This window comes from Plecotus auritus, assembly GCF_963455305.1.
Source record: "Plecotus auritus genome assembly, chromosome: 9".
Lineage (NCBI taxonomy): Eukaryota > Metazoa > Chordata > Mammalia > Chiroptera > Vespertilionidae > Plecotus > Plecotus auritus.
In genome coordinates, this window is record NC_137783.1 from 28,218,068 (window position 1) to 28,243,130 (window position 25,063).

The 25,063-nt window shown below is 41.3% G+C and overlaps 1 protein-coding gene across 3 annotated transcripts in view; it reads right to left on the minus strand.

Annotated features, from left to right (window-relative positions):
• Positions 1–374: 374 nt before the first annotated feature.
• Positions 375–25,063, minus strand: part of FAS (Fas cell surface death receptor) — a 35,153-nt gene continuing 10,464 nt past the window's right edge. Inside the window, exons 2-10 of one of the 3 annotated variants that reach the window (XM_080687792.1) lie at positions 14,934–15,102; positions 9,204–9,341; positions 8,039–8,147; positions 5,941–5,999; positions 5,719–5,787; positions 3,701–3,759; positions 2,751–2,775; positions 1,787–1,999; positions 375–958 (exon numbers count right to left, since the gene is read on the minus strand). In XM_080687792.1, the coding sequence (XP_080543918.1) occupies positions 840–958; positions 1,787–1,999; positions 2,751–2,775; positions 3,701–3,759; positions 5,719–5,787; positions 5,941–5,999; positions 8,039–8,147; positions 9,204–9,341; positions 14,934–15,102 (960 nt within the window). In that variant the 3' untranslated portion in view covers positions 375–839. Of the gene's footprint in view, positions 959–1,560; positions 2,021–2,750; positions 2,776–3,696; positions 3,760–5,718; positions 5,788–5,940; positions 6,000–8,038; positions 8,148–9,203; positions 9,342–14,933; positions 15,103–25,063 lie in introns of those variants that run through there. The other 2 variants (XM_080687791.1, XM_080687790.1) reach the window with 2 other exon arrangements.

The following is a 25,063-nucleotide window of genomic DNA, read 5'->3' on the forward strand; positions in this document are numbered from 1 at the left end:
GTAACCACTATGGAAAGTATGCAGGAAAGAATATTTCAAAATCCCTATTGAGCTTTCTTATGAATAAAACCTACCTTTTGAAATATTTACTTTCTGATCCACATTTCCAGTGCCTTACATATAATCCTATCATAATAAATCCTCACATAATAAATAATAATGTGGTTTTGGGGAAGGGTTTTTTGGGCAGTTATGGCCTATGAAGGAAATTATTTAACTACCAAAAGGAGTTTAAAAGGTAAATACTCCCTGAGAGACCAAAGAAAGCATTGAAACTCCTGAACAGGTTACAGTTAGTTGTAGTTAGGGAAATGGAAACAAACAAACAAAACAGGCAAGGTTTTAACAAAAAAAGGATAACCAGAAATACCAAAAAATGATTTTAATTAAACATTTTTACTCACACTTTACATTTCCAAACATAAGGGGGGAAATTTTCCTTCAGTGGAAGCTGTTTAGGTATTTTGAGATATGTTTCAGTTTATAACTATCTTCAGTCTACATCTATACAAATATAAATACTATTTATTAAAATTCACATTAACTTACATTTTCTAAAGTGTCTAAATGTAGAAGTAAGGAAGTGGCAGTGGGGCGAGGGGCTTGTTTATCTAAGACGCTGCAGGAAGTAACAAGTCCTCAAACCTGGGTATAAGCTGCATTTGTAGCAAGAGAATATACGGGGAGTCATTGAACATTTTGTGAGGGACAGAGCAAGATAAGAAGCTACCTCATCAGCTTTGGCGGTCCATGAGTACCACAGAGCTACCTCTTATAAGAGCAGTGAATCTCTCCAAACCAGGCCAGACATTTCTAAGAGCAGCATAACTTACAGTGGCTCATCGTGTTTCATAGATAGTGCTTCCAGGTTTGGGAGAGTAGAGGCTATGAAGACACATCAAGGAAAAAACGAAGAGATGACGATGCTCTAGGAATACTTCCTGATGGAAACTGGCACCTGAGAAAGTGGTCGATTATTTTGATACAGTATGCTGGCATACAAATATAAAATTTCAAGCATAACTGAGTTGGCATTTATGTGAATTCAAAATTGAAATGTTTCACAATGAAATGCCAATAATCTATGTAAACATCTTTGAAGTAGAACCTTATTTAAATTCTGCATTCAGAGGTATACACAAGCTTTCCCTGAATATGCTCTGAATTTCAAACAAAGTTGACAAGTATTGTAAAATCTCTAGAATCACCCTGGAACCGGGGAGGTAAGTTAGAGGCAAAGTTGCTTTTTCCAGTGATTGTGACACTAAATCAAGAGGTCATAGCTTCTGTTGATTCATGGATGGGTTCAGCCTGTAGGTAGACCTTTGTATTCTCGTACAGTAATTATATTTGCATCTACGGAATCATACATTAGATATTAGAGCGTGACCCCAATGTTTTGTCTTTGCAAACACACCTATGTTAACATGCCACTGCATTTATTCTTAACCAGGCCTGTCTAGATTTTAAATATTCTTGAAGACAGAATCATGAGGTCCTTGAAACACATAAATATATAGTTCTGCAAGTATAATAAATGTAAAAAGGAAAATATGCCCAGTAAAAAGTTAAGCAATATTTGCAGGCCTCACTTAACTTATTCAAACACTAATTTTTCTATCTATTGCCTATACTCAAAACTGAGTTAGTTGTTTTTCACTTTAGACCAAGCTTTGGCTTTCATTTTCATTTATGACGTCAGTATTTTCATGTTTACTAGTAATGTCCTTTAGTACTATATCTTGAATTTTATCTGCGTGAGTACAAAGTTTGATTTTCCTGAGACCTGTAATCAAAGTGGCAAATGCGTCTTTCTTCCCGTGAACTTGATACCAAGTACGGAGCAGCTGGACTTTCTGTTCAGCCGTATTTTGGAGATTGTCATTCTTGATTTCATCTATTTTGGCTTCTTTGAGACCATTCTTCCGAACAAAATCTCTAACTTCACTTATTGTCATTAGCTCAGCAATAGTGCTAATGTAATCAGTCAAGTCAATGTCTGAAAAAAAGAGAATAGTCTCTGAAAATTGGTTCTGGTAAACAAAATTGCCATGACTGGAAACGATTTACTTCTCTTCTTATAGTACTTAAGAATACAGGTTAGTCCTAGAGATCTAAAGAGCAGATAGGGAAACGCAAAAACAGAAATAACCTTGCCTTCTAATCCCAAGAACTCCTATATCCCCAGTAATTTGCTCTATGACCTGAACAAGATACATAACATCTCTATGTCTTCTTTTCTCATCTATCAACAGGTTGGAAAAGATCACCCCTAAAATCCCCTATGAGTCTGATGTTCAGTGACCTACAAACCTAAGAGATAGGCAAAGGATTTATGATCATCATATCTCTGAATCACAGCTCAAAAAAGAGAACTGAGTAGAATAATAATTTGTTGTTACAGAGCTGGGACACACCAATAATAACTGAGTCTACAATTCAGATTAACCTCTAAGTCAATTTAGGCAGAAGTTCTATAATACACCTAAATGTTTCTAAGGGAAAATTTTCCAAGGCCTCAGAATATAGTGTTTTATTGCTACCTCATTTATTTTTAACTAGGAATATTAGTTATAAATTTAAACAAACTGCCTGAAAAAGCCTGGATGGTGAATGGGAAGAACTGTAAGTTCAAAGAATAGCGAGACCCCACAATATGTCACTGAAATTAGCAACATTATCTTACTCTAAAATTGACCTGCTACTCCTATGGAAACCAGCTCTATGAAATAAAATGATAAAAGCCTTACCTGAAGCAATCACTGGGGGTTTTTCCTGGAGAAAACAAAAACAAAACATGGACAGAAAGAGAAAAAAATAATATATTTAGAATAGTCTAAATGTAATCTTTAAAATTTTCCTTAATACTGAAGGAAGTACAGCCAGTTGCTTGATATATAAAATTAGCTAGACTAAGTGATTATGAAGGATTCTTTCATCATTCAAATTTTTATTCTGAAAGGTTCCAGCATTTCCAGAAACTAAAGAATCTTGGCTTTCAAGGAACCTAGGGAATTCATGGAATGTATTGAGATTATGTTTCATATAGACTCACGAAAACAAACATAATAAACATAATCATTCAAACACTGTTTACAGTAACTATTTTTACTTTTGATGTGAGAAAATGGTTTAAATTGAAATTATTTTGTACTATATTGATTTAAAAAACCCTTACTCCCACTGAGCCCTAGCCCCAAATGAGAAAAAGCATTATTCATGAAGTGAACTGGTTTATCTCCCCTGTGTAACTTTTGCTATTTGAAATGCTTTGATTCCATGTTGGAAAAGAAATATAGTAGGGGTTATGGTAACAAGTGGCTGGAGAAAGCTGAGCTGTGCCCTTATAGTGGGCGGTAAGAGCTATGTCTGTTCGGGCTTGGATGCCGAATCTATGCTCTGGTAAAGGATGTCTCTGTAGTTTCTCTGCAAGAATAACACCAACGTGGGACGTGTTGCTTGGCCACATCCCTTTTCCACCTCACCTTGAGCAGCCTCCCACTTAGGTCCTGTGTTAACACTTACGTTGTATGGAGCTTACTTATAAACTGGGCCCCATATCTTAATTACTTGTTGATGCCTTCTAACCCATGCACACACAGACACAATAAATGCTTGTTTTAAAAAAGTAGCGAATAAAAAGTTGAATTACTACTTTCTCTATGTTCTTAAGAAAGCTGATGCATGTTTCAACACTTACAGTATCTGGAGGTGTAGGTTCATAGGAATGATTATTATTCCGGCACCATCTTTTCACCACTGAAAGATGAAAGAAATTTCTATCAGACTCAGGTCTCAGCCTTGGAGGAAACACTACTGTCACACTAGAGAAGTGTGAGAAAGAAGCAGAAATTCATTGAAACGTAAAGTGACCCTAAAAGACACTACTGTCCTGATTTTGGACAACCTCACCCCACCAGGTCAAGTGTTCTGGAGATAAGCCACATCTTTTAAAATATATATTTTTTTATTGATTTCAGAGAGGAACGGGGGTGGGGGTGGGGGAGATAGATAGATAGATAGATAGATAGATAGACAGACATTAGCGATGAGAGAGAGAATCATTGATCAGCTGCCTCCTGCATCCCCTCATTGCAGATTGAGCCCACAACCCAGGCATGTGCCCTGACCAGGAATCGAAACATGACCTCCTGGTTTATAGGTTAAAGCTCAACCACTGAGCCACGCCTGCGGGCAATATGCTACAAACTTAATTGAGACGTCCAATTACCTCACAGTGGCCTAGCCTAAAGCTGGCTTTTGACTTATTGAATGACATCAACATTTCCTCTCATCAACCTGGAGCTAGATGTCATGGCTACAGCAGGGCATAAAAGTGCAGGATATGGAAAGCTGACATCAGCTTGCCATGTAGTGGCATTTAATGGCCAGAAATTCAAGTACATGCACTCACAAATAACTCAAGTATACACACTCAATGAATATATGCCTTGAAGTAAGTATGGGATGGAAGAAAGGAATGTGTAAGTCTGCAAGCATGGTTATGGTATTTAAACATAGAATACTGCATGTATTTTTAGCTGAGCAACCTCTTTATCTTCAGCTAAACTGAAGAAACAGAGCCTATTCCAATTGCATGCTTCAGAGTGATTGAAAGTTGCATTGCCCTGTGTTTTAGTAAAGATTAAAAGGGATTTTTTTGGTGTAATTATGATTACCCTCAATTTGGGCTTATTTGGCTTATCTGCTGATTTACTAGGTAACCCTTGCATAAAATGTATTGCACAATATTTTATTTTATTTAAAAAAATTTTTTTTATTAAGGTATTATATGTGTACATATCTTACCATTGCCCCCCCATCCCACTCCCATACATGCCCTGACCCCCCAATGTTTTGCATCCGTTGGTTACTCTTACATGCATGCATGTAAGTCCTTCAGTTGATCTCTTATTTCCCACACCTCTCCCTAACCTTCCCGCTGTAATTTGACAGTCTGTTTAATGCTTTACTGCCTCTGTATCTATCTTTTTGTTCATCAGTTTATAATGTTTTTTTATTATCCCCAAATGAGTGAGATCATGTGGTATTTTTCTTTCATTGACTGGCTTATTTCACTTAGCATAATGTTCTCTAATTCCACCCAGGTGCCTACAAATGGTAATAATTCCTTCTTTTTTATGGCAGCATAGTATTCCATTGTGTAGATGTACCATAGTTTTCTGATCCAGTCATCTGCTGACGGGCACCTAGGCTGTTTCCAAATCTTAGCTATTGCAAATTGTATTGCACAATATTTTAAATTATGGTAGATAAATAATAAAATCATGGAGTTTGAGCAAGAGTGAGGAGGCACAGAGAGGGACGAATTTAGCACGTGTCCCCTGAATGCCTTTCCCAGCAAGGCCCTTGCTTCTCGTGTTATCTTAATGCACGGGACAATCTCGATGGACAGTGAACGATTACTTCTGATTCTTGGCAAACTTGGCTGCTGCCAGGATGAAAACACAGTGAGGATGGGAATAGCCACTCAGTGCTCCAAAATGGTTGCTCAAAAACTGTAGCTGAGGGATAATATAATCTATTCTTTCAGCGTTCACGAGTGCATTTGCATTTGGTGGCAGGAATTAAAAATATACCAGGGCTAGCTACCTACCCGGTAGAAGCTTTCTTAAAGGTCGGAGACAGAGGGGAATTCTTTGAACAAGTCCTTCCCAAGTTATTTCAATGTGAAGTTTGAACAAAGTAAGAACTTACGATAAAATATTAGTGCAGCAATTGGAACCAGGATCAGAGACAACGCCCAGAATAAGTGAGATATGGGTCCTGTAGATTGGAACATTGGACATTTTACATGAAAATGAGCAGTCTTTAAGATTAAACAAGGTACTCTCAAAGAATCAAAGGGATTGGCTTTTCTTCATATTTTACTGTGGGAATAGGAGAAAGGAGAGTCTACTCATTAAAAAAAGTAATAACCTTCTTTACATCTGGTGTCATTGGTTGGTGTGCAATCCTCAAGGATTCCATGTTCACACCTAAAAAGAAAAATACAGAGAAAATGCAAAAAGCCTGGTGGGCTAATTCCTTGATCATTCTCAATGACACACTATACATCTCGGATCATTGTAGTCATTTTTGCATCTCTGGCAAACATATTACCTCAACTATTTCTAGATTAGCATGGTAGAGCTGGTAAAAATCTGTAGCATAATTTGGATGTTTGGATAAACAAAGAATGACTATGTTTTAAAATACCCAGAGTTAAAAGAAGGTAGTAAAGTATTGGCAGAAAAGAAGAAGAATGAAATAGACCCTGACATAAACTTAAAATTGGTCATAAGCTGTGCTCTTAAAATATTAGGAGACAATGATAAACTACCAAAAGCAATTTCAAAGCAGTCCCATAGAATAAAAATGGCCAGACAATAGCCACTGCCCATGATGCTCCTGAGGGAGCCACTCTGCTGGGCCTTAGAGGTTTCGCTTTCTAACACCAAGTGGCCATTAGGATACTCAAGAGGTTTCTGTTTGTTTTTTCAGACAGTCAAACACTGACCCAGTCTGAATTAAAGCTTGGCTCTGCCCATTAACTAACTCGGTGAATTTGAGCAAGTTACTTAACCACCACAAGCCTGTTTTCTCACCAAAAACAAGGAGACAGTATTACCTGCTTGAGAGGGTATGGTGAGAGGAAAATTAAATCAAGATTATGAAGTATTTAGAACTGCTATTGTTATTATTTGACTTATATTAGTCCCGCCTCCCAACCCCAATCCCTACTTCTGTCATCATGAGGGCTGTCTCAGATACTTGGGGCTAGAAAGGAGAGGCTAGGTTAAGTGCACATACCTTACATTTTTTCCAGTAAATAAGAGACATCAAGCATAATGTTCCTACTTTTCAAGCCTACTAGGTGAACTCCTAAGTGACTCCTAAGGTGATTACAAGCTTAAGGAGAGGTACATTGATATAATCTTAATTATATTTATATGTATGCAAAACAGTGTCTTACAAAGTACAAACTATTTTTATAATACATGTTACCCAATCTGATCTTCACAAATATGAGACCCATAAGACAAGTGATGATTGTCTGCATCTTAATGTGTGAGGAAACTGAAGCTCGGAGAGGTTAAGTGGTCTGCTTACACTTACTCTGTTAATCAGAAGAAAAGTGACATGACCCTAGCCAGCTTAGCTCAGTGGAGCGTCGGCCTGTGGACCAAAAGGTCCTGGGTTCCATTCCGGTCCAGAGCATGTACCTTGGTTGCAGGCTCCTCCCTGGCCCATGCCCTGGTTGGGGCAGGTACAGGAGGCAACCAATTCATGTGTTTCTCTCACATCGATATTTCTCTCTGTCCTTCCTTCCCTTTTCCACTCTGCTTAAAAATCAATGGAAAAATATCCTCGGGTAAGGATTAACAAAATAAATAAATAAATAAAATAATAATAATAAGAAAAGTGACATGCACACTCAGGCTTTCTAACTGTGGGTCAAAACCAAGCTCTTTAGCATGAAAGACAAGACCCTTCATGATCTGGCCCTGGCTCCTTTTCAGTCTTTCCTACACTTCAGCCAGGTACCCTGTTCTCTGAAGCTTTCCCTGTCTCTTTGCACGTGCTGGTTCCCTGCTTGAAATGTCCTTCAGATCCATGCTCACCTTCCTTCAAGACTCAAGCCATGTATCATATCTTCACTGCATCTCCTCCAGCAAGGTTGAAAAGTTCTAAATAACTCATAACACACTAGGCACGAGTTTCTTCTGATGCTTGCCACATGGTGTTGATTCAATAACCACGCCTTTTTTTTTTTTTTTTTTAATGTTCTTGCCTCTAGCCTGAGAGCTTCGATGCCAGAAATGTGTCTTGCTCATATTGTTAGCTTAAGTAGCCAGAAGTGGCCAGCCCACAGGAGGTTCAATACAAGTTTGGAGCCTGGGTGTCTGAATGAACAAATGGTTATCCAGTTGTTTGGAGGCAAAGCAAGACTAGAACCCAGTGTTGCTTCCCCTTAGGAAGATATTATCTCTCAAGGTATATATAATGTTTTAATCAGAAAAAGACCAAAACTTACGTGCGGCAAGGGTCACAGTGTTCGCATGGAGGAGTGTTACAAAAATAGTTTGGTTTACATCTGCACTTGGTATTCTGGGTCGTGGTACAGTTTTTTTCCACTTCTAAGCCTAGAAATCCAATTTGCAGACAATTAGTTATAACAGATAGTTATACGCTGGCTATGGAAATGACGGGCAGGAGCGGCATAGGTTTTTGAGATCCGCTGCTTATATGAGCAGTCACACCATCATAACTTTAGGAATACAACTAGTGTTTACATACAAAACAGGCAACCCCAGGTTGAAATCATTTAGCAGAGTATTAAATGGATAGACAATCCAGCAACCAAGAAGACCCTACCTTTGCTTAAATAGCTCCCCTGTTCTTCTCTAAAGCCTGGCTACTTAAAGTTTGGCTTGTGGACCAACAGCATTAGCATCACCTGGTAGCTTATTAGAAATGCAGATTGTCAAGCCTCACCCCGACCTGGGCAAGCAGACCAATGCCAAAGCCCACCCCTTAGAGATTCTGATTTAATTGGTCTAAGGTGGACCTAAAAGTTGGCATTTCTCATAGCTCCCTATGTGATTCTAATGTACAGCCAGGGTTGAGAAACATTGCTTTAGAGCTTTAATGGAGATAAGAAAAACTTATGTCCAGAGATTTCTTAATGTCAAGCAAAACTGGGAGTACATCTGTTCTGTTTTAACCTGGGCCCTCTAAATAGATTGGGATAGTCATGAAAATCCAGGGTCCAATTGGAATTATCAGGACAAACTAGATCCCAAAAGGAGGTAAAGCATCCCACCCACTTCTCAGGATCTTCTGCCTTGGATTTGAGGGTTTCTGAGTGCTCTCTGGCCATGAACAAGAGCCATTGCACATGCATAAATCAAGGCAGGAAAAAAAGTTTCTGCACTTTTAACTGGAGCTAATGAACCCTGTTCATAGGGTTCATATTTAGTCCGTCTCCTCATCTGGGAGATTGCCCAGACTTGGCTCAGAAGAGGCTAGCCCAATTCAGTCCCTGGTCCTGCTTTACCCCAGTCAGCCCCATCCTAGCCCTTCCCATATACCAACATAGCACCAGAGTGGGTCCCAAATTCCAATTACAGGTCTATTATGAATGATTCTACATGGAGCATCACAATTAGTCACTTTCAATGGCTTTTTAAGACTCATACCATGTTCTCCATCACAAATCCCACATCTTCTGCATTTAGGAGAATAATGTTCCCTGTCTGTGTACTCCTTTCCTTCTAGGCAGGACACACAGACTAGTTTGTCCCCATCAGCTTTGCAGTCATCCTTTTTCCATTCACCTGCCAAAACAAGAGAAAGAAAAATGGAGCAAGTATTTGAATGCAACAGCATGGGAAGTGTGCAGGTATGGCAGCAAAACACCGCTAAAACAGGGAACTTTGGCTAATGATCTATAAAGACAATAGAGGAGATGCTTATTGTAAAAATCATGTCAAGAGACAGAAAGTCTCCCAAGACAAAAGCTGAAAGAGTGATGAAGGATGATTAACAATAGTAACATGTGACAGGAAACGGAGGGGGGCGGGGAGGAGGCTGGAATGACCAAATGCACCAGAAAAAAAAAAAAAAAGCCTTTATTAACTTTTTGGTGGGGGAACAAAGAGGTTGCTAGGAGATGGCTGCTGCTGGTCACTGAGATGACCTAAAGCATTCACTTTTTTCTGGTTTCTCATTTCATTTTCCAAAGTCCACAGATGCTGATAAGAGTACATGTAAGGAAAAGCACTTTTAACAAGATGCTTCATCTCTCTGAGCCTACATTTCTTCATGCATACGATGGAGCTAATACCTTGCATTGCTACCAGAACTGCACAGGGCCTGCCTAGTAAATGCTCACAGTCCCTTTTCTCTCCCTTTTCTTTCTATTCCTTTGCCATTAAGGGTCAGAGTATGTTGTGGTGGGCAGATCTGATTTATCATCAGATTTGTTACCTTAATGCACACAATTTCAAATGATATTCCCATTCGTTTTCATTGACTTTAAAAATAAAACAAGTCATCATATTGCTATTAGTAAGCATTACACAACAATGCCTTTTCCTGGAAAATATATTTATTTAACAAGTGTTTATTAAAGGCTATTGTTTTCCAGGCACTACCTAGGAGCTGGATGTACTACAGGAAATAAGCAAAGCCTCGGTCTCCAAGACTTCACATTCTCAGGGTAAGAGCAGGCAACACACCAATAAATATATGGCATCAAGTGGTGATAAGTGCTATGGGGAAAACTAGATGAGGGCAAAAAGAAAAAGAGAATGAAAAAGGAAGTGTCAGAAAATATAAAGGGGAATGTAAGAGAAAGCATGACTAGTGACTCCAATTACTAATCCTATCTAATAAAAGAGTAATATGAAAATTGACCATACCTCTGCTACACCCACAAGCCATGTCCACCAGCCAATCAGGAGTGAGTATGCAAATTAACCCAACCAAGATGGCTGTGGCCACGGAGCAAGCAGGAGGCTTGGGTTTCCCAGGCAATGGAGGAAGCCAAACTTCCTGCACATCCTGGCCAGCCCAGGCCTCCACTCAAGGCTACAAAGTTTAAATTATAGAAGATAAATAAATCCCAACAAAAATGGCTGCAGCCACAGAGCAAACAGGAGGCTTGGGTTTCCCTGGTGATGGAGGAAGCCAAACTTCCTGGCCGGCCCAGACCTCTGCTCAAGGCTACAAAGTTTCAATTATAGAAGATAAATAAATCCCAGATACCAGGGCCTCTGCTTGGGTTGATGGGGGCATGGCTGGCCTGCAAACCACCACAGGCCCCTCACTCAGGCCTCCCCAGGCCCCAAGGGAACCCCCACTCTGATCTGGGACACCCTTCAGGGCAAACCAGCTGGCCCCCACCCATGCACCAGGCCTCTATCCTATCTAATAAAAGAGTAATATGCAAATTGACCATCACTCCAACACATAAGATGGCTGCCCCCATGTGGACAAAAGATAACCACCACAAGATGGCCAGCAGGGGAGGGCAGTTAGAAAGGATCAGGCCTGCAAGGGAGGGCAGTTGGGGGTGATCAAACCTGCAGGGGAGGGCAGTTAGGGGTGACTAGGTCTGCAGGGGAGGGCAGTTAGGGGTAACCAGGCCTACAGGGGAGGGCAGTTAGGGGCAAACAGGCTGACAGGGGAGCAGTTAGGTATTAATCAGGCTGGCAGGGGAGTGGTTAGTGGGTGATCAGGCTGGCAGGCAGAAGTGGTTAGGGGCAATCAGGAAGGCAGGCAGGCGAGCAGTTGGGAGCCAGCAGTCCTGGATTGTGAGAGGGATGTCCGACTGCCCGTTTAGACCCGATCCTACCGGGATCCTACCAGAATCGGGCCTAAACAGGCAGTCGGATATCCCTCGAGGGGTCCCAAATTGGAGAGGGTGCAGGATGGGCTGAGGGACACACACCCCCATGCATGAATTTCATGCACCGGGCCTCTAGTGGTATAAATAAGAAGAATAAGAAAATTCTAATCTGCCCGAGGCACATGTATAGCAAACATAATTGATGCTGTCTTTCCTAGGCATATGACTTTCTCAACAACCTCGTAGCATTCTTTTTGACAAAGCAAAATGTTTACTACATAAACAAATTAATTTAAACATATGGCATTTTAGTAAACAAAGACACTATTCCGTCAATAGAAAAAAAAAAACCTGGAAACCTGGAACTGAATTCAAATACAGTGCACTGGGGCTTTATAATGCTGTGGCAATACTTAAAAGAAAACCAAGCCAAAGTACAATGTTATTTGCTTGCTAGTGGTATTATCCTAGTTTCTAAATGAACTGTCCTCTTTGATGAACAACCCTGCAGAATATGCCTAGCACAATGCCTACAGCATGACAGGGAGAGAATAAATCACAGGTTTTTTCTTTCCTCCAATGTACACAACCTAAATTTATCAAAATATAAAAATGAGTAGCTGTTTTCTTGAAAATAATACATTTTTCTTCTGAGTATAATTGTACATATGCTCATTGTAGAAAATTTGGAAAAGGCAGGAAAGTACAAATAGCACCTATATATTAATTGGCCGGAGATATTCATTTTTATCATTTTGGTGCCCTCTTATAATACCAATGTATACATATATACATGTGTGTATATGTATGTATATGTAGTATGTATGTGCATATATGTATATGATATAGTACACTGTAAAATTCTTATTGGATATGGTATGTAGCAAGGGCTTTTATGATAGAAAAATCACTAAAAAAAATACTGTTTGTTTTTTGTTAATCTTCACCTGAATCCTCCCAAATCCTTTTTTCCATTGACATTTATTTTTAGAAAGTGGAAGGGATGAGGAGAGACAGAGAGAGGGAGAAACATTGATGTGAGAGAGACACACTGATTGGTTACCTCCTGCATGTGCCCCAACCAGGGCCAGGGATCAAACCTGCAACCAGAGTGCCCTTGACCAGAATCAGACCTGAGAAAATTTAAAGACACCAATAATCTGTATGAGAAGCTTTCAATAATTTTATAATTTTTCCATTGATTTTGCCCCCACCTAAGTCATCAACTCAGTTTAGCAGCTCACCTTTACTGAAGTTCTCCAAAGCATTCAAACTAGTTCACAGAAATAAAATCTCTTTGTATTCATATACCATTGATTATATAATATTTAATGAAATCATATTTTTATCACAGATTTGGAAGCAATTTGAATATTAATAAAGCCTAAAATTCAACAGGAGGGACTAGAAGTGGGTGGAGTGTTCAGTGTGTTGGATGCCATCCAGGACATTTTAGAGATGGAGCAGAGAGAACCAGTTAATTCAGCCAGCAGATCAGTTAGAAATTCCTTAAGGAAACACTTTCAACAATAAAGAATTAAAAAAAAAATCCCTTAAGCGAATTCGTGTATATTGAGGAATATATTATAAATATATCAGAAACCAAGACTTTGAATGACCATAATATTCTAGCTTTGGACTACTCCAAAATTTATTTAGTTCCACATCATTGGGTATCGTAATGAAATGTCACACATAGAGCATTTCCCTTTATTTTGACCATTTTCTGAAGACATTTTCCTATAAATTGATTTCTGTATCAGTAGGTAAAAAGGTCTTCAAGTTTTTGACCCACATACTGCAGTTAAGAAGAAATAATGGTACATAAGCATTCTTAGCTCATAAGCAGGATATATGCACCCCTATGCTCATAGCAGCACCATTTACAATAGCTAAGATAGCCCAATTGCCCATCAGTAGATGAGTGGATTAAAAAACTGTGGTACATCTACACAATGGAATGCTATGCTGCTACAAAAAGGAGGGAACTCCTACCATTTGCAACAGCATGGATGGAGCTGGAGAGCATTATGCTAAGCGAAGTGAGTCAGAGAAAGATAAATATCACATGATCTCACTCATTTGTGGATTATAAAGAACAACATAAACTGATGAACAAAAACAGATCCAGAGACAGAGAAGCATTAATCAGGTGCTCAAACCTCAGAGGGCAGGTAGGGGAGGGTGGGGGTTAGAGGAAGAGATCAACCAAAAGACTTGTATGCAAGTCCTTATTAGCCTAACCAATGGACGCAGACAACAGGGGGTGAGGGCATGATTGGGGGCGGGGGTGAGAGGGCAATGGGGGGGGGGGATAAGGACACATATGTAATACCTTAATCAATAATAAAAAAATGAAAGATTTAAATCCACAGGACAAGTTGATGTGTTTATAGCAAGTTATCAAAAGTCAAGAGGCATTCATTTTTTTCCCATTTGGAGAAGAGTAAATAGCCTTAAGTATAAAGGGTTGGATTATAAGGGAGATCGTCTGTAGGGTTATTAAAACCTGTAGAGAAGGCCAGGGAAGACTGGTAGAATCTTCTTATAAACAGGACACGTGCCTGGTTAGCAGCTTGAGTGCTGGGATTCTAGGAGGCCAACCATGAAACCCTACACAATCATTTATGATCCTGCTAATCTGTCACATAAATCCATGTGTTGTTTTCCTTTATCTTCCCGTCTTCACAAAGCAGCAAGAACTTATTCATATCTGTATGGAGCAGTCATCAGTTTACTCCATGTTGAAAAACAGCTTGCACAATTGCATTCTGCTTGGTTTCCAATTTGCTGGTGTCTGAAGGATTTCCGATCTGAAACTGGTTTGTATTTCAAAGTACTGATGTTTAAAAACCGTTGGTTTTTGTCTGTTGTTTTTCTAGCTTGGCTAGTTATTAAGCTGCAAAATGCAAATGCTGTTTGCAGGCTTCAGTGTCTCTAGTTGAGCAGAAGTACTGAAATACTTGCTTTCAGAGTGCCACAATTATTATGAAATATTCTAATCCGTTCTAAAGTGATGAGCTTTAATACCCACAAATGAGTCTTCTTTTGCTAATGAAAAATGCAGCTAACTAGATAAATCCTCTCATTTCAGAGGTACATAGCATTTGTAAATTATACTTATTTATACCCACATCCAACAAGTGTGATAAAGATGAATTAAACGTCTTTTTTTTTCTTTTAATCCTCACCCGAGGATATTTTTTCCATTGATTTTCAGAAAGCGGAAGAGAGAGGGAAAGACAGAAAGAAATATTGATGTGAGAGAAACACATCAATTGGTTGCCTCCTGCACGAGAGCCTGGGCCTGGTCCAGGGAAGAGCCTGCAACCAAGGTACATGCCCTTGACCAGAATCGAACCCAGGACCCTTTGGTCCGCAGGCCAATGCTCTATTCACTGAGCCAAACCGGCTAGGGCTAAACATGTCTTAGGAAAATAATTTCCTAGTTGGTTTTTGTTCTTAGTAATGCAATTATACAAGAGAACCGAATGCTGTAAAAACCTTTTCTTCATCATTACGATGCTATTCCTCACCCTGATTCTCACTCTAATTGCTGCATATGTGTGTGACATACCAGGAAGACATGGCAGGCAGCAGAAACTGCCCTGACGCTGTTGGCCTTCTGGGCACCCGGACTCCCTTTTGGTAATGTTCTTACTCGATTTCAACAGCTCAGAGTAGGTATTAGTCACTTGGGCATTATCATCTTTAGTCGATGATGATTCAGCGCAAATGCCAAGTATCTGCAAAAGAAAAGCATGAAGAGAATTTTACTGACTTCTGATCTAAAGAACTTGGTAAGCAAGGATAAACTGCCCCAAATGGCTGTATTTGACGCCGTACACAGGCAAAATCAGTGTGGGGCTCCATCCTCCTGTTGTGTTGACCCATCTCCAAAAAAGGACCAGGTCTATTGAAGGACGGTTCAGATGTCGGGTTCTCCAATATGCCCTAGAAACAGCATCATGAATGGGCTCTGGGCTCAAAAGTAAACACTGGCTCCCACTTACTAGCCTGGTGACTGTAAGTAAAGTCACTTAAGTTCTCTGAGTCTTTGTGTTTTTTATTTACAAAGTGCAAACAATCTCTTCTTCATGGGTTTGTTAATTGAATAAAATAAGGCACTTAAAGGTCTTTGCACAATTCTTGGCTCATCCTATCTAATAAAAGAGTAATATGCAAATTAACCATCACTCCATTACACCGACAAGCCACGCCCACCAGCCAAATCGGGAGCAAGTATGCAAATTAACCCCAACCAAGATAGCTGCGGCCACAGAGAGAGCAGGAGGAAGGCTTGGGTTTACCCGGCGATGGAGGAAGCCAAACTTTCTGCACACCCTGGCCGGCCCAGGCCTCCACTCCAGGCTACAAAGTTTCAATTATAGAAGATAAATAAATCCCAACAAAAACGGTGGCAGCCATGGAGCTGGAGAGAGCAGGAGGCTAGGGTGGCCCCGGCGATGGAGGAAGCCAAGTTTCCCCAGCCCTGGCCTGTCTTGGCCTCCGCTTAAGGCTACAAAGTTTCAATTATAGAAAATAAATAAATCCCAAAAGAAATGGCTGCCTCCACGGAGTGAGCAGAAGGCTTGGCTCTGCTCTAGGCTACAAAGTTTCAATTATAGAAGATAAATAAATCCCAGATACCAGAGCCTCCGCTTGGGTCGCCGGGGTGTGTGGCTGGTCTGCAAACCACCACAGGGCCCTCACCCGGGCCACCCCACGCCCCAAGGGAACCCCCACCCTGATCTGGGGCACCCTTTAGGGCAAACCAGCCGGCCCCCACCCATGCACCAGGTCTCTATCCTATCTAATAAAAGAGTAATATGCAGATTGACCAACACACAAGATGGCTGCCTTCATGTGGTCAAAGATCCTGCCCCCATGTGGACACAAGATGGCCACCACAAGATGGCCAGCAGGGGAGGGCAGCTGGGAGGGACCAGGCCTGCAAGGGAGCACAGTTGTGGGCGATCAGGCCAGCAGGGGAGGGCAGCTGGGAGGGACCAGGCCTGCAAGGGAGGGCAGTTGGGGGCGATCAAGCCTGCAGGGAAGGGCAGTTAAGGGTGACCAGACTGGCAGAGGAGGGAAGTTGGGGGTGACTGGGCCTGCAGGGAAGGGCAGTTGGGGGGACCAGGCCTGCAGGCGAGGGCAGTTAGGGATGACCAGGCCTGCAGGGTAGGACAGTTAGGGGTGACCAGGCCGGCAGGGAAGGGCAGTTAGGGGCAAACAGGCTGGCAGGGGAGCAGTTAGGCATCAATCAGGCTGGCAGGGGAGTGGTTAGGGGGTGATCAGGCTGGCAGGCAGAAGCGGTTAGGGACAATCAGGAAGGCAGGCAGGAGAGCAGTTGGGAGCCAGCAGTCCTGGATTGTGAGAGGGATGTCCGACTGCCCGTTTAGGCACGAATTTTGTGCACTGGGCGTATAGTAATAAATAAATGGTCAATAAGCAGTATTACTGTTAATTATTCTTGCTACTATTATTATAAAGTTCCCCTGAAGGGCAGCATAGTGGAGTAGGAAAAACCAAGAGATTTCAAAATGACTCCTGTTTGAATCCCAGCTCTGCCACCAACATGTGACTTTAGGGAAGTTTTATAACCTCACTGGTCCTCAATTTCCTGATCTGTACTTCCTGTCTTGAAGGGTTAAGGGTTATTGTGAAGGTAAAAAGTGATACTTTCTTCCAAGCCTGGCACTTAGCTTATAGCATGTTCTATTTTTTCCCCCTTTTTTATAAAACATATATTTATTGATTTCAGAGAGGAAGGGAGAGGGATAGAGAGATAGAAACATCAATGATGAGAGAGAATCATTGATTAGCCACCTCCTGCACACCCCCTATTGGGGATCAAGCCCGCAACCTAGGCATGTGCCCTTGGCCAGAATCGAACCTAAGGCCCTTCAGTCCACAGGCTGATGCTCTATCCACTGAGCCACACCGGCTAGGGCTATTTCTTCCCTTTTTATACATAGTCATAGAATCAACAGTTTTGATGAATCCTTCTGGTTATCAAATCATACAACAAATCTAACAGAGTTTTCTTCACCTTTGTTCAGAAAAAAAGGAATCACTTAATAGAGAACCAATTTTTAATCTATTTTTGGTTCTTGTCTTCTGGAGATAAAAGTCCATCCGTCTAAATGATGCTGTGTCAAATTTATCTGTTATAGACTAGAGTTCCTAGAAAAACATTTAGGCCCTGGCCACGTGGCTCAGCTGGTTGGAGCATCATCCTATACACCAAAAAGGTTGCAGGTTCGATCCCCAGTCAGGGTGCATATGGGAGGCAACTAATCGATGTTTCTCACATTGATGTTTCTCCCTCTTCTCCTCCCCCACTTCCTCTCTCTCTCTAAAATCAAGAAACATATTCTCAGGTGAGGATTAAAAAAATGTTTGGAAACACTTGGGGGTAATGTCCAGTTGTCCCCCCCCCCCCCGCATTTCCTAGTATTTATTTTTATTTCTCTAAACATGAATTCAAATAATCTCTCATCTTATGTGGAAAATGTACATTCTATTGCCAAGCATCAAAAAATTTAAATTATTAGTTCTGGGGATTTTTTTTTCTCATGGTCATTTTTCATAGTTTTCATGGCATATACATTTTTTTGTATTTTATGATATAGCAATAATACTGATATCTTCTGAGTCATGAGAACTAAATGTTCTACCCAGATAAATCACTGCCACAGGAATCCCTACCTCTTCCATTTCAGCCCTTCCCCCTGTGGTCACCAAAGCCTGTATCCCCTTCAGGTCACAGGATACCATGGGGCCTCCAAAGAAGGAAGAATGAAGATGTGGCTGTCCACTTTTCCTCCTGAGATGAATGTATTTAAAAATGCATTACAGAAATGGGGGGAAAAATAGATACAGAGGCAAAGAAGCATTAAACAGACTGTCAAACTACAGCGGAAGGCAGGGGAGGTTGGGGGGGCGGGGCTGTAAGAGATCAACCGAAGGACTTGTACGCATGCACAGAAGCATAACCAATGGATACAAGACACTGGAGGGCGGGCGGGGGGGGGGGGGGGCAGGTAAAGGCATGTACTGGGGGGTAAGAGAGGCCGGGGGGGGGGGGAGAGGAAAAAATGGGGGGAAAAAAAAGGAGACATATGTACTACTATTTGTAATACTTCAAACAATAAAAATAAATAAATAAAAATAAAAAGTAAAAAAAAAATAAAAATAAAAATAAAAATGCATTACTAATATCTAGTCTTCCAAGAGGGAAAAGAACACCAAAATAGCAAGAAAATATCTGACTTGTTCAAGGTCACTCATTAGCACAAGATAAAGAGCTAGGACTTGTCTAAGTCTCCTAACGCCTATTACAGTGTTGTTTCCCTTCCACCCAAGAGGAGGTGAACTTACCATAGAATGCAGCTTACTTTCTATATAAAAACAACTCTATGTAGGGAACAACTAAGACACAGATCAGAGGAATTATGCCTGAATATGCTGTCTTTACTATCAAGCTACTGAGTCTTCAATCCAACAGACATTTCTTGAGCCAGGATCTAGGACTAAAAACATTGATTGTAATAAAAAGTGAATGTTTAGTTTCCAGAAGCAGATTTGCACATGAGCATGTGATATATAATAGGTTTTAATTTGGGGATGTTTTACCCTTAATATTTGCATGACTCTTACTTTTTAGAACACATTTGAATCTATGATCTCTTCATACAGCTTTGAATAAAAAAATTTATTAGCGTCAATTTATCTTTTCAGGAGGACAGTTCCCTACTTCTTACTTTCTCTATCGGTCATCCTGCCATCCTGTTAATATCAGTTCTTCTTCTAGATCAGAGAATTTACAGCTAATAAATAGCAATTGAATTGGGCACTCTAGAAAATAATGATGCGATAGAAAGCATACCAAACGTTTAATGGGAGGGGCTTTCACATGAAATCATTCAAATTTTCAAGATCCTTATTCCATTATTACCTCATTGTTCTATGTGATAGCCTGGAGTTAAATATACTAACCATTTAACATTCCAGACATTGTCAGCACATGAAAGCATCCAGAGCTGATACCCAATTGTGTGTGTGTGTGTGTGCGCAAGCGCACTAGAGGACCCTATCCCTCCTAGTACGCTAATTTTATCTAATATTCATGAGACTATCTTATGACCAGGCCCCCAATCCTTGGTTTAAATGATCAAGTGCTCAGGGACACAGCACATTTTATTATTTATGGAGTGTTGCATTAGTGCTATTTCTGGAAAACTGCATATACTCAGCTTTCTGGAGCTGTCTAAAAGAAACTTTCTAATTAATTTTGTTTTAGCTTCGAAGTTCTTGATTGGAAATCAAAATCTATTGTGCAAAGTACATTCAGAATTGGAGCAATGAGCAACCTGAAGTAGAGCACTGAAGAGACACAGATTCCCTGGCCATGAAGCACAGATACCAACCTCACCTCATATTTGCTCACACCTGCTTCCCAGAGTTGAATTTCTGGAAACATTTCTTATTTAGTTCAGCATCAAAAAATTATGTCAAGAATGAAAAAGAAAGCTGGGTTTGAAGAGTATGTTGTGATTGCTGCATGATGATATGTAAGCAGTGCTCCATATAGCTTGTATTTTTTAAAAGTTTTTGCATTAACTCAAGATTGCAGTATGCAAAGATGTAACCCAAACTTTCCAGGCAGAGGCTGAAGCATTGTGACTGTGACAAGGCAGGAAACCCACAAAGAACTAAATGAGCTGAATGCTCAAAAAATTTTTATCAGAAAATCTTTTGAAAAGGTGAGAAAATAGGTTAAATCAAACTCTGAAATGTGAATAAACTAAAGCAAGTATTGAACAAATGGGGGGAAATGGAGGAATTGAAATAATTTTAAATCTCTGTCATAACGAAGATTAAAAATCAGAGAAAACTCAGTTGTATATTCTGCTGGGAATAATAATACTAGCTACTCCATTAATCAACTAATAATTAAGCAAATACTTTGTTGAGTACCTACTACGCGCCAGATCACTGTGTTCAGATCCTGCAGGAAGATGCTGTGTTCACCAGGGAATATAGTGGTCATCCAGAGGGTTCAGTGCTGGGAGGTCAGGGATTAAAAAAATAGAAAGAAGGGGGAACAGAGGGAACATTTCAAGAATAAAGAAATGTTTCAGCAGAAAATTATTTTAACACAACAAAATGTTGAGTGCTTATTTCTAGTTGCTAAGACTATGAGTGAGTTGTTGTGGTTGTGGTTGTTGTGTGTGTGTGTGTTTTGCTTAACTCATCTGTTTTTTCTATACTGGACATGTGTTAGTTGTATAATAAAAAATAAAATAAAAAGGGACAACTGTAGAGGTAGCAGGATTGTGTTAAACCTAAAGATCTTTGATTTATCATTTGTGCTATTCTTTTTCAATAAGAGTAGACAATCTGGATAATAACAGTGGTGAATCTATAATAACAGCTTAGTATTTGGAAGGTGAAAAATATTCTAAATCTTTGAATTATTTGCACCTAATCCTTCATATAAATTTTCTATCTTTTGCTGTTCTAGGTTTCAATAGTAGTCCTATAATTTTACTAAATCCAACATCCTAACCATTCACCTTTAATTGGATATATTTCCTTAAACTAGTGTTATTATCCAGTATCCTATATAATAAAAGCCTAATATGCAAATTGTTCGACTGGGAGTTCGACCACTTGCTATGACTTGTGCTGACCACCAGGGGGCTGCACGGAACATGGCAGGCATTGGCGATGTGGTACTGGCAGCAGGCAGCAGTGGAGGTGCTTCAAGCCCCAGTGGGCCCCAATGAGAGCAGGACCGTGGTGGGATGGCAGAGCAGATGAGTGGGCAGCGCCAGGCCAAGGCGGGTGCGAGCGGGGGCCCGATCGCCCCACCAATAGCCCCACAGACGGCAACCAGCAGCAGTGGTGGGGGGTGGGGCTACCACCCGGCTCCCAGGCACTGAGGGAGCCTGGCAGGGGGCCCCCGACTGATCGCCCCACAGGTGGGATGATGGAGCAGGTAAGGGGGCGGCACCAGGCCACGGCGGGGTGCCAGGCGGGCCTGCAGTGCTGTGAGGCTGGGGGCTGGGAGCCTGGGGCCTGATCCCCGGATGCCACCCCAAGGGACCCCACCTGTGCACGAATTCGTGCACCGGGCATCTAGTAATAAAATAAAATTCTTAGTCATTTAAAAATGCATGTTAATAACGTGACTTAAAAGTTAGATATCTCAAGTTGAAAGTGGACATTTTAACTCCTCGTGGGGAACTTCAAACAGATTGATGAGAGTAGGTGGATGATGGGGTTCAGGGAAAAGAGTCCCCCTCTACCTACTATGCAAAGTCTTTCAAAATTCAGCTAAGAGGTAACAGAAGGCAATGGGTTACTTGTGAGGATGGTAAAAAGAGAAAGTGAGATTTTTTTTTTAAAGTGTTGACACCAGCAGTCTCTAGCTAATTCCTAAGATCTTAGTCATATAACCTGAAGTTCGGTATTTCACTTTATCTACCATTTTATCTACCATTTTAGAGCAGAAAGAGTTTTAGAGATGACCCAATTCAAGCCCCTCATTTGATAGAGGAAGCTGTGCCCCAAGCTCGTGTAGAGATTGGTCCACAGCATATTGCTAACTCAAGAGAGTCAGGACTCTTACGGGCTGAATCGTATCTCCCTCACCTCTAAATTCTTAGGTTGAAGTCCTAACCCCAGTACCCCAAGGTATCACCATATTTAGAGATAAAGTCTTTAAAGAGATAATTAAGTTAAAAATGAGGTCTGTAGAGTATGCCCTAACTCATAGGGACTAGGGTCCCTATAAGAAAGAAGAGGAAATTTGGTCACAGACACAAAGGGAAGAAGTTGTGAAGACAGGGAGAAGGGCATTCATAAGCCATGGAGAGAGGCTTGCAACAGGGCCTTTCTTCATGACCTTTGGAAGGATCCAACCCGGACAACAGCTTGACTGCAGATGTCTGGCCTCCAGAACTGTGAGAAAATGAATGTCTGCTGTTTAAGCCACCAGTCTGTGGTACTTTCTTTGTAATGCAGCCCTAGGAAATAAACACAGCCTCTTGATTCCCTCAGATTCTGAACCTGAAGGATGTCATGGTACACAATCACTTCGGACTCCTCATAGCTAAGCACAAGCAGTTCTCATCTTGCACTAACACTGAGCTAAACAAAAGATTTCAGATGGCTTTTGGAACTGGTATCATCAGGGGCTGATAGGAACCTGAACCGCTTCTTCCCAGCCTTCCAGGCCCCACTAGGTGGGTTGACATATCATTGTCCTCTGCTGCTGAGAGCACAAATGGAAAAATACATGAAGCTCAGCTGGTTAATTCTGACTTGCTTTCTAGACTTTTAGTTACTTATCAACAGTAGCAGAAAAAGAAATTCTAAAGATACCATGAATAGTTCACTATTTCCAATTATATAATGCACCTCTAACATATTTGTGTAAAAAATAAGGAAATAGTAATGACTTTTGAGGTAGGTACATTATTGAAAAACTGTCATAAAAACAGATAAGATAAAATTTTCTACATAAAAAGGCAAGTGAAGATTCTATTCATTCTTTAAAAAAACACATGTAAGTAAAAATACAAGGTAATCTTATCCTAATAATATCTTCTTTCTTCCTTAAGATCAGTTTCTGGGAAGACCAGGAGAGAGATAGTTGAGGCAGGTTAGACCCTTGACCAATCAAGTAATACATAAAATTAAATGAGGAACCTAGAAAGTCCCGTCTGGGATTAGATTTCGAGTTTAGTGCTAGCATTTGAAAAATAGTTCTCAAAACCCTGATGGACATCAGAATCAAGTAGTGATGCTTAAAAAAAAAGTGCTTAGGTCCCACTACAGACTCAAAGATTCAGGATCTCTGAGAATGAGGCTCTCCTTGTGATTATCTTCAACAAGCAGCCCAGTTATTGTGATATTCACCACAGTGGAGAACAACTGGGCTCTGGGTGACCGGGGTGCCTCAGTGGTTGAGCGTCAACCTATGAACCAGAAGTTTACTGTTTGATTCCAGGTCACAGCATATGCCTGGGTTGGTCCCTGGTGTGGGGCGTGCAGGAAGCAGCTGATAGATGGTTCTCTCTCATCATTGATGTTTCTTTCTCTCTCTCTCTCTCCCTTCCTCTCTGAAATCAATAAAAAATATTTTTTTTAAAAGGGAAGTAAAATAAAGGTAAGTTACACTTACATGTGAGGACGTAAGAGCTTTATAGATTAACAACATTTGCAAGTTTTCTGTACTTGCAAATCAGAATTTGACTTTTCATGGAGAAATCATGACCCTTCTAAAAATAAGCCTGAATAAAACAGGTCATCTTTGGTGGAAAAAAAGGATAAAGGAAGGGCTATAAAATCCTAAACTAGAGCCCTAGAGTCCTCATACCCAGAGGAGCCACAGTGGGAGCACAGAAAGAGTAAAACATTCAGGTGGAGCAGAAAAGAATGAGTAGGAAGGGCTTGTCTAAAGGGGCCGCCATTTGGTTTAGAAGAGTGAGGGCCACGTGGCATGTGGGCCCACATCTTCTTTCTAAGAGAAACCAAAATCCTCCAACATTTAAATGGTGGCAACTAATATTAAAAATATATACAGCTTGACTGCAGATGTCTGGCCTCCATACACATACATACATATCCTGTGTGTTAATACCATGCAGTCTAAATAAAACAGTCTGGGGCAGAGTAGGCCCAACTTTTGAAATTAGGCCTAAATCCATACAGACACTTACATGAAAAAAACAGTCTATGGTACTAGGATCTAGAAACCTTTTGTGAGGATGGCTAGAAGCCAAAGCTCAATTTTCAGCTGGGGCAAGCAATTTAACCTACTTGTTCTAAATTCATTCTCCATCTTTCTCTCTCTCTCTCTCTCCCCTCCCCTACCACCTCTAAGATCTTTGCCCTCAGAAATCAATATTGATCTTTCTCACATCTTATATTTTTATAGCCTCCCAGAACACAGAGGGGAGTAAATCTATAATGCTGCAAGTTTTAACGAAAGGACAACCTGTTGTTAATGAATCCAATGGAGTTTATTGTAAACTAGAGGCCCGGTGCACGAAATTCATACACGGGGGGGGGGGGGGGGTGTCTCTCAGGCCAGCCTGCACCCTCTCCAATCTGGGACCCCTCGAGGGCTGTCCGACTGCCCATTTAAACAGGCAGTCGGACATCCCTCTTATAATCCAGGATTGCTGGCTCCCAACTGCTCACCTGCCTGCCTTCCTGATTGCCCCTAACCGCTTCTGCCTGCCAGCCTGATCATGCCCTAACCACTTCCCTGCCAGCCTGATTGATGCCTAACTGCTCCCCTGCCAGCCTGTTTGCCCCTAACTGCTCTCCCCTGCAGGCCTGGTAACCCCTAACTGCCCTCCCCTGCAGGCCTGGTAACCCCTAACTGCCCTCCCCTGCAGGCCTGGTCACCCCTAACTGCCCTCCCCTGCAGGCCTGGTCACCCCTAACTGCCCTCGCCTGCAGGCCTGGTAACCCCTAACTGCCCTCCCCTGCAGGCCTGGTCACCCCTAACTGCCCTCCCTTGCAGGCCTGGTCACCCCTAACTGCCCTCGCCTGCAGGCCTGGGTCCCCCCCAACTGCCCTTCCCTGCAGGCCTGGTCACTCCCAACTTCCTTCCTCTACCAGCCTGGTCACCCCTAACTGCCCTTCCCTGCAGGCTTGATTGCCCCCAGCTGCCCTCCCTTGCAG